Source organism: Vespa mandarinia, chromosome 22, assembly GCF_050613455.1.
Source record: "Vespa mandarinia isolate Hongniang chromosome 22, ASM5061345v1, whole genome shotgun sequence".
Classification (NCBI taxonomy): Eukaryota; Metazoa; Arthropoda; class Insecta; order Hymenoptera; family Vespidae; genus Vespa; species Vespa mandarinia.
In genome coordinates this window covers 1762501-1772500 of record NC_140831.1, presented here as the reverse complement: position 1 = coordinate 1772500, position 10000 = coordinate 1762501, and the positions used below count along the sequence as shown (strand labels likewise).

The 10000-nt window shown below is 33.4% G+C and overlaps 1 protein-coding gene and 1 long non-coding RNA gene across 5 annotated transcripts in view; one reads left to right on the top strand and one right to left on the bottom strand.

The window, feature by feature from the left end:
- Positions 1–4026, bottom strand: part of LOC118442858 (uncharacterized) — an 8235-nt gene extending 4209 nt beyond the window's left edge. Inside the window, exons 1-2 of one of the 4 annotated variants that reach the window (XM_035869050.2) lie at positions 3984–4026; positions 861–1109 (exon numbers count right to left, since the gene is read on the bottom strand). In XM_035869050.2, coding sequence (XP_035724943.1) covers positions 861–1075 — 215 coding nt within the window. In that variant the 5' untranslated portion in view covers positions 1076–1109; positions 3984–4026. Of the gene's footprint in view, positions 1–860; positions 1110–3538; positions 3600–3905 lie in introns of those variants that run through there. The other 3 variants (XM_035869052.2, XM_085663479.1, XM_035869053.2) reach the window with 3 other exon arrangements.
- The window catches only part of LOC118442860 (uncharacterized), an 18414-nt gene that overhangs the window by 7828 nt on the left and 586 nt on the right, over positions 1–10000 (top strand). The window contains exon 2 of the long non-coding RNA XR_004838508.2: positions 9619–9694. This is a non-coding gene — a long non-coding RNA (uncharacterized LOC118442860). The remainder of the gene's footprint in view (positions 1–9618; positions 9695–10000) is intronic.

Genomic DNA, 10000 nt, shown 5'->3' with positions numbered 1-10000 from the left:
GAAGAAGAAGAAGAAGAAGAAGAAGAAGAAGAAGAAAGGATAAAAACCAAAAAAAAAAACCAAAAAAAAAAAAAAGAAAAAGAAAGAAAAAAAAAAGAAGAAAAGGTACAAAGTTATCCGTAGGACTAAAAATGCATTAAACTTTAGATATAGATACATATGTATAAGAACAAAGGACCCACGCGTATTGGCAATTGTGAAAGGCGTCATTGTTTTCATGCCTGTTAACGGAGTTTCCCGCTTCACTATCCTCTTCGAGTTCTCCCATGAAGGGTAAGGGAATAGGATAGAACGTACATGAGAGAGAGAGAGAGAAAGATAGAGAAAGAGAGAGAGAGATTTGCTCCTGCTCGAGAAAATGTTATTTTAACAAAGAGGATCGCCGTTGTTAGTTCTCCTCACTCGAGAAAAAACATCGTTGTACCGAGGCCAAATGAAAAAGAATTTATATAGGATCACGAGTCTCTCTCTCTCTCTCTCTCTGTCTGTCTCTCTTTCTCTCTTTGAATGTTCTCCTTTACCACTTGACTTCTCATACGAATAAGTGTAATAGAAAAAAAAAAAAAAAAAAAAGAGAAAAGAAAAATAAAATAGGAAAAAAGAAAAAGAAAAGTAAAAAAGAAAGAAAGGGTGATGATCTTTCGAACAAGTATATCAAATGTATATATATATATATATATATATATATATATTGCATATACTTTTTTTAAGGATTTTCAGAGAACAACATTCTTAAGCTCTTAAACATTCATATCATTGTATATAATGTATGTGTTTAAGTGCGTTCGTGTCTGTGTGTGTGTGTGTGTAAGTATAGAGAAACATTATCGAAAAAAGATATAATCGATGGTTGCATGTACCCCCAATTGACGATGGTCTCCTTAGCGCAAATTCCAGGCCAACGGATCGCTCTCTCGACTTTTCCGTCTGACTGAATCCTTGTAACTACAAAGGCTCGATCAGAGAAAACCTCAGCAAAGCCGGCCGTGCCGTTTGACGTGGCCAAGATGTCGCTTCCTTGCCGAAAAGCTCCGACAAGCGGTAGCAGCAGGATCAACCCCAATGCCAGCGGCATCGGTCACCGGTTCGGCTTATGTCGCTTTCTGTCACTAAAACAAAACGATCATATATTTACCTATGTATATATATATATATATATGTATGTATGCATATATGTATATATGCTATATATATATATGGACGCATGGATGTACGTATACGTATATATGTATATGTATATATCTGATGTTAACAGTTAATCAATGTTATGCAATACGCGTAGAATTTTTATTTTATCGAAAATGTTTGCGTGGTTCTTTTCATTTTAATTTTCTTTTTTCTGTCTTGTTTTTTTTCCTTCTTTTCTTTTTTTTTTTTTCTTTTTTCTTTTTTCTTTTTTCTTTTGGACTCCTTCACGATTCTCTCGTGACTTCAAAAAATGGAGAACGATCATATATCCCAAATTAATATGTGTGCGCAAATTGATTTGCAAATTTTTATTGTCGAACGTGTTTAGTCGTTCGATAATTTTTCTTGCACATTTCTTTTCCTTTTTTCCTTTCTATCCTGTTTTTCTTCTTATCTCTTGAAGAAAGGAGAAGGAGAAAGAGGAGGAATAGGAGGAGGAGGAGGAGGAGTAGGAGAAGGTGGAGGAGGAGGAGGAGGAGGAGAAGAAGGAAGAGAGACTTTTCTTTCGGAGAATTTTCTTTTTTTCCTTTCTCTTCGTTTCAAATTTAAGAAATAATGATTTAACACATTGTTTTATACCGACCGAAATTTGTCGTGAATTTTTTCATTGAAAAAAAAAAGAAAAAAAAGAGAAAAAAAAGAAAAATAGAAAAATAGAACTGATTATTTTTCGTAGCTTGTATCTACTTTCCAAATAATTGTTTGGCTTACTGCCATCCGACGCTTAATCGTTTTCTTTTCATCACGATGATAAAAGAGAGACCAATCTTTATCTCTCTCTCTCTCTCTCTCTCTCTCTCTCTCTCTCCCCCTCTCTCTCTGCCTCTTACGTAATTATCACGTGTATGATATTCGAGGAAATCAGTAACGACAGCCAATCAACTATTTTGTCGTAAATTTGTCTCCTCTCTCTCTCTCTCTTCTATCATTGCATTAAAAAATATAATACACACATGCACACACATACATACATATCATGAGATATATATATATATATATATATATATATATATATATAGTACATTTGTTCATATATATTTTATTTTTTCTTCAAACATTCCTCACGAAAGCATTATCACGAATATCCCACTATCGGGACTGTTCGTGTATTATTTTACGATTCGAAATTAAGTGAGATTAAAAAAAAATTTAGAATTGATTAGATTATACATATATATATATATATATATATATATATATATAAAACTTATACGCGTGAAGCGATTCGAAAAGTATCTGCGAAAAAAATTTATTTGATCTATCGATCAAAACGTTTATTTCTTCTTTCTCTCTCTTTCTCTTTCTCTCTCCCTTTTCTCTTTTTTTTGTCTCTTTTCCTTACTTCAATACGAGATTATTATTATAACGAGTTTTTTATATCTTCTCTTCTTCTTTTTTTATTTTAAACATTTCAAACCACATTTCAAACTTTAAATGTAAGAATCAATTGTAGAACGACCTGTCTAAAATTAAGCGACGTCCATTATTAGATTCAATCTAGATTAAGTTCGTTATTATTATAATAATTTTATCATTCTAAAAGAGTTAATGATATTACATTTGTATCGTATGAAGATCACATCGCAATTAATACATTTATTTATATATCTATATATGTATGTATGTATGATTGTATATATGTATATATGTATATGTATATGTATATGTATATTTAGGTATACATATCCAATGAATCAAATTCTAAATATCAATCCTCGTTTCTTCGATTATGAGCATAATCGATCTAATAATCGTTATTGAAATACGAACGCGTTTCGAGTGACATTTTCTTTTCTTTTTTTTTTTTTTTTTTAATCGATTGTAAAATGATTTCACAAGATCGACATCGCACTTCTGAATACCCCGGGTCTTCGTGTCTTTCGCGAGAGAAAAGAAAAGAAAATTAAAAAAAAAGAAAAGAAAAGAAAAAATAGGAAAAAAAAAAAGAAAAACCTGTAAACAACTTCGATTCGATTGTTGTTGAAAATTTCAATCCTTCATTCGTCATACATAATATAATAATAATAATAATAATAATAAAGCACAAGTATAACAATCGAATATTATTCGAAAAGCGAGAGATTGTGTGGTATTAAAAAAAAAAAGAAAAAAGAAAAAAAGGAAAAAAAATAAGAAAAGTACACATTAACGCACTCACATTCACCTAATCAGTCTGTCTGACTTTCAAGTCAATTTTTTAAGTCTTATTGGTGCATGTAAACGAGGATAATTTTATATTTCTTTTTATTCTTTCATTATTATTACTATAATAATTATTATTATTTTTTTTTTCCTCCTTGCCTTTTTTGTTTATCTTATTTCTTTCCATTTATTTTTTTATTTTTTTTACCTTAAAATAATACTCTCGCCACGTTGATATACACACATATATATGTATATACATATATAAATATATATATATATATATATATATATATATATATATGTATATATTATATGAAGTAGCACTTGTGAAAAGAGAAGAAAAGAGAAAGAAAAAAAAAAAGAAAAGGAAAAAAAATTTTTTTTTTAAAGAAAAGACGAAAAAGAAGATTTTATGTAAGAGGAAAGAAAACGATATAGGATAGAGGTAGGAATAGAAAAAGATAGAGATAAACTAAAGAAAAGAGGAAGAGAAAAGAAGAGAATGGGATATAGTAGTCACGTGGATATATGTGTATATATATATATATGTATGTACGTATGTACGTATGTACGTGTGTATGTGTGTGTGTGTGTTTATGCACACTCGCGTAAATTTCTCACGTAGTGCGGATTCGCAAATCGTACGTTACCGCGTTGGCCTAAGCGACACCTTGTGGGGCCAATCGGCCGTAGTAACTGGCGCGCTATGCTCGTGGCTCTCCCTTAAATACCACCGACGCTTCTCTCTCTCTCTTTCTATCTTTCTCTTTCTCTCTTACTCTTTCTCTATCCCTGTCTTTCTCTCTCTATCTATCTCTCTTTCTCTCACTAGCCCTCTGCCTCTCTCTCTCTCTCTCTCTCTTTCTCTCTTTCTCTCTTTCTCTATCTCTCCCTGGTGGTTGTCCAGTTCACCTATACACCACCAAACCCATCCGTTTCTATCCCTTAGGTTTCCTTCCCCTTCCCACCAAACCCCTGGTGCGTTGGCGTTTCTCTTCTCCAACCTCCATACTCCCCACTATCGTTCGGACATCAACCAAAGTCCTCTCTCTCTCTCTCTTTTTCTATCTACCCTTCCTCTTCTCTCTCTCTCTCTCTCTCTCTTTCAACCCAGCATCTACCAGCAACGACTCGCGTCTGCCAAATCCAATCCTACCGAGTCACCCCCGAAATCTAATCCCTTCATTCCCATTCTCTCTCTCTCTCTCTCTTTCTCTCTCTCTTTCTCTCTCTTTCTCTCTCTTTCTCTCTCTCTCTCTCTCAATCACATCGTCGCTCGTTCATTCCGCTAACTATCTTTCGACTGACTTTTCTTCCCGCATTATACTCCTCTTTTCTTTTTCTTTTTTCTTTTTTATTTTTCTTCTTCTTCCTCTTCTTGTTCCTCTTCTACCTCCTCCTCCTCCTCTTCTTCTTCTTCTTCTTCTTCTTCTTTTCCTTCTTTGCGCTAGTTTTTTCTTTCTCTTTCTCTCTTTCTTTCTTTCTTTATCATTCACTTCGATCATTTGTCTTTTCTCTTTATCTCACATTCGACTTTTTCTTATTTCCATCTTATTACTTTACGATTTAATAAAATAAGCTTTTTCTTTCTTTTCTCTCTCTCTCTCTCTCTCTCTCTCTCTCTCTCTCTCTCTCTCTCTCTCTCTCTGTCTTCATCGCGTTAAATCTAAAAAATTTTGATACGCTGCCATCTTAAATCTAAAGTGATTTCAAAGAATATATATATATATATATATATATATATGTATATATTTATCGGTATTTAAAATCATATATATATATATATACATATGCATATATACATAGATACATACAATACGTACATACGTACGTACTTACGTACGTATATACATACGTCAAAACCGCTCGCTCAGTGATAATAAATTACGAAAGCTCTCGTTAGAGCTGCTTCTGATGCTGCTGCTGCTGGTGCTGCTGCTGCTGCTGCTGCTCCTTCCTGAGATTCGAAAGCGTCGCGTCGGTAGCGGCCAACGATTGGCCGAGAGACTCGAAAGATCGCGTGTTACGATTGGCGCCCTTCCAAAGGTCGTTTTTCGCCTCGCGCGTCAGAGAATATAATATATTTGTGATTCGTCGTAACGATGAAAATATGATATACATACATATATACATATATACATATATATTTATATGTATATATTTAATTACGATCTAATATCAATTCTTTATAAAATCTTTAAAAAATATCTTTTACAGTAAGAAAGAAATAGAAAAAGAAAGAGAGAGAGAGAGAGAGAGAGGGTGGGGAGAGAGAGAGAGAGGGTGGGGAGAGAGAGAGAGAGAGAGAGAGAGAAAAGAAGAATCTTTTTCAAGAAGAATACTTTTATTAGTCGAAAGGATAAGTAAATTCGAGCAAATAAAAGTCGATATCGATAAAAGACTGATTAAACTTTCGACGTTAGACGATTGACATTTTATATCAGAAATCATGAGGGCAAAAGAAAAAAAAAAATTAAAAAAAGGGAATAGAAAAATAAAGAAGAAGAAGAAGTAGAAGAAGAAGAAGAAGAAGAAGAAGAAAGAAAGAAAGGAAAAAGAATAAGAATAAGAATAAGAAGAAGAAGAAGAAGAAGAAGAAGAAGAATAAGAAGAAAAGAAAAAAGAAAAGGAAAGTTACGGATCGGTCGAAGATTTACGAGCGTTCTTTAGGACTGGTTTTCTTCCCTTGAACGAAATCGGCACGGTCGGAATTAATTGGCGGGGCCGAAGAAGAAGTGCCGGTGAAAAGCCAGCCGGGCCTGGTAGTTTCCATCCATTGTACGCCCTACGGTTATGACTCGTTGGCGAAGGACAGTGGTGGAAAAGGGGGTGGAATGGGAAAGGGTGTAGGTGGGTGGACCTGCAGCATCGAGGTGAGAGAGAGAGAGAGAGACAGAGAGAGAGGGAGAGGGAGAGAGAGAGAGCCCGAGCCCGTAAGTGAGTAGGTAGTTCTTGGGGCACTCAATTGTTCGACCCTCGAGGGGTTCTCGCGGACGAGTCACCGTTTCTATATTATGCAAGTTCTCACTCTCCCTCTCCCTCTCCCTCTCCCTCTCCCTCTCCCTCTCCCTCTCTCTCCTTCTCCTTCAATCTCTCTTTCTCTCTCTCTCTCTCTCTCTCTCGTCTCGTCTCGTCCTTTTACCTTATATCGCAAAGAAGTTAACTCTAAGGATGACAAGTATCCCAATATTTTCGCGTTTAAATTTAAGAAAATATAAAATAAACTCTAAACTCTAAAATTCCGAATAATCTTATCCTATCTCGATTGTTGCAAATCGATTCGGGGTTGATTGCAAAAGAAGAAAAAAAAAAAAAGGAATGAAAAGAAAAATAAAAAGAAAGAAGAAAAAGAAACAAAGACAAAAAGAAGGAAAACAAAAGTCAAAAATCAAATTCCAATCAAAGCCAATCGAGATACTTGTAAACGATAGGATATTACTTACATATCTCGTTCCAATTAATCGAACGGATTTCAACAAGATTACCTGTTTAAGCAAAGAATTTCACTTTACTCGTGAGCATCCTAGGAGAATGCGGATATCGATCGTTTCAACCTGTCTCTCTCTCTCTCTTTCTATCTTTCTTTCTCTCTCTCTCTCTCTCTCTCTCCTTCTTTCTTTCTTTCTTTCTTTCGTTCTCTTTCTTTTGCTCTCTCTCTCTCTCTCTCTCTCTCTCTCTCTGTCTTTTTCTATCCATTTATCTATCTCTATCTTTTTCTATCAAATGACGACGGATCCTTCGAACAGTATAGATCCTTGAACGAAATGAAAACACGTCGTAGGATTTACAACAACAACCGATCATCAGGACGACCTCATCGCATTCTTCTTTAGCTAGTCGGTATCTGCCTGTCTCAACGATAAGCCAAAGGGAGTCTTCTTCCATTTATACCTTTCGAGGGCCAATTAATTTTTATGGTACCCTTTTCTTTTTTCTTTTCTTTTTTTTTCTTTTTTTTTTTTTGTATCATGTATTTGAAAAACTCTAAAACGAACGAGACTAATACTCACGGATTCTTTCACAAGGCGCCATACTCTGATCTCAAAAGGAATTGTCTACAGATATACTCGCACTTATTATTATTTATATTCAATTGATATTTTCTAAGTTTTTTTATTCTTTTTGTTTTTAATTCTCGAATTCTCACGAATTTCATATTTTCATTGTCTTGTATTTAATTTATAATTTTTTATGACTTTTTTCTTTCTTTTTTTTTTTTTTTCTTTTTTTTTTTATTCCTTTTCTTTTATTTTCTTTTATTCGTTTCTTTTTATTCTATTGGTATGAAATTAATTTGATATTAATAAAATTCTACGATGGAGAATTTTTTTTTTTTTTTTTCCTTTATTAAAATCGTATTAGGCTGACTAGATTGATATTATAACGCATTGTAATTTAAAATACGCCAAATGATTTCTTGACAAAGCTGCTGACTTATGTTCTTTCCATTTATGTAAGTCAATTCGACTTAGGTATGCGTTTTACAAATGCTGACAAGTAAGTAAGTAAGTACGTATCTTGAATACAAATATGTTTCAGAATAGCCGTCGCACTTGTTGCTATGAATCAATGTAACGATATAAATAGTTCGACATAAATTATAATAATGCGATGGCACGTTATATACTATAATCAGTCAACGATCTCTATTAAACGACTATTATACGACGTAACACGTGACAATTATAGTTCTGTTTTATGATCTTTCAACATTTAGATGATACTTTATAAGCAAAATGTAAACGAAGATTACGCAAACGTCTCTTTGAACTTTATTTTAAAGATTCATTGGAACTTTTCTATCTAAGAGAACATAATAAAATTAACTTTGAGCATATATATATATATATATATATATATATATATATATATATATATATATATATATATATATATATATATTATTATAACGCTTAAAAGAAAAATATTACATAATTTGTATGTATCATCATTTGTTTAAAAAAATTATTCGAATATCTTGGATTATCAGTCAAAATGTAACACATACGATACATTGAGATAATTATTTTAAAAAGAGAGAGAGAGAGAGAGAGAGAGAGAGAGAGAGAGAGAGAGAGAGAGAGAGAAAAGAAAAACTATATTTATGAGTAAAATTAATGGAGGAAGGAAGAATGGGAAGAAAAGAATAATCATAAATTTTTCTCTATAATGATTCAATGAAAGAATATATATATATATATACATATACATATATATATATAAGAAAAAATCATTAATTCTGCAAATACTATGATTGTTACAGCTGAAAGATCGATTATTATAAATACAAAAAAAAGAAAAAAGAAAAAAAAAAGAAAGAAAAATTGAATTATTTATTATCATTAGAATTTCTTATCAATAGAGATTTCCATAGAGAGGCTTTGCCTCGTTGGAATCTATATAAAGCGTAATATGCTAAAATCTACAAGTCTTTGCGGTCGACGCCACCTAGTACGAAACTCAACGCCATCCCACTTCTTCCTTAACCCTCTATTTCTCCCTCACCCTCACTCCTCCTCCTTCCCTTTCCCTTCAATCTTCAGGCCATTTCCGAGCACCTTCACCACGATACTACTAGTCACCACTACCATTATATATGTCTTAACTAGGAACAGGAGCTCTCTTAGTAATAAGCGTGACGGGAATTACGTAATTATTGCATTGCACCCGACAATTGTCGCGAAAAATGGTGAATACTTGAATGGGCCGTGAGTACAACGGGAAAAAGGGTGCGGAGGGGGCCGGGCGGGGGGATGGGTGAAAGAGGAAAGGGATGACGGGGTGAAAAGGGCAGGGAAATGGGGGTTTATCACGGCGATTTGCAGTCGAGATACTTTCGTCGAGTCCGTATGTCGTCTACACCACTATTCTCTCCTTGAGGTTACAACCTCAGAACTCGATTGTCTGACATCATTTCTGTTGTTGAACAGTAATTACCACATACGCACACACACACACACACACATATATATATATATATATATGTATATATATATATTATGGATTAAGTAAACAATAAAGTCATTATCTGTAATGGGACAAATAAAATCGAACGATATAATAAAATTGAACGTTTGGATTTGAATTTCTATAAATAATTTTTTATAATAAATTTTATATCAAGCAGACATTCCGTTTGTCGTTATTCGTAATCTACGTATTAATGAATAAACGAAAGTAATTTGCCATTGAAATTGTTATAAATTTCAATTTTCTTTTTTTTTTTTTTTTTTTTTTTTTTTTCTTTTTCATATTGATACTACTCAATACTCCTCAAATTTTCAGCGGTCATTCAAGGAAAGAAAAGAAGAAGAAAAGAAGAGAGGATAAAGTAGAAGAGGAATACGCCTGGAAAGCTATGGTATTCTTATGGTATCTCGTCATGGGAAATTTGTTCGATCGGTTACGCCGGGAACGATGAAAATGACACCGATTTTCAATGATTTGTCCTGGTATCGTTCGAAGGTTCTTTGCGCGTAGAAATATATGATCCAAGAAAGGGGACCAATGGAACGAAAGAAAGAAAGAAAGAAAGAAAGAAAGAAAGAAAGAAAGACGAAGAAGACGAAAAAGACGAACTGGCAATTTCGTCGATTTCACGAAGAATACCTATCTATCTATATGACGTTATATACCTGACACTGCTATATATTCTTAAATCATTATA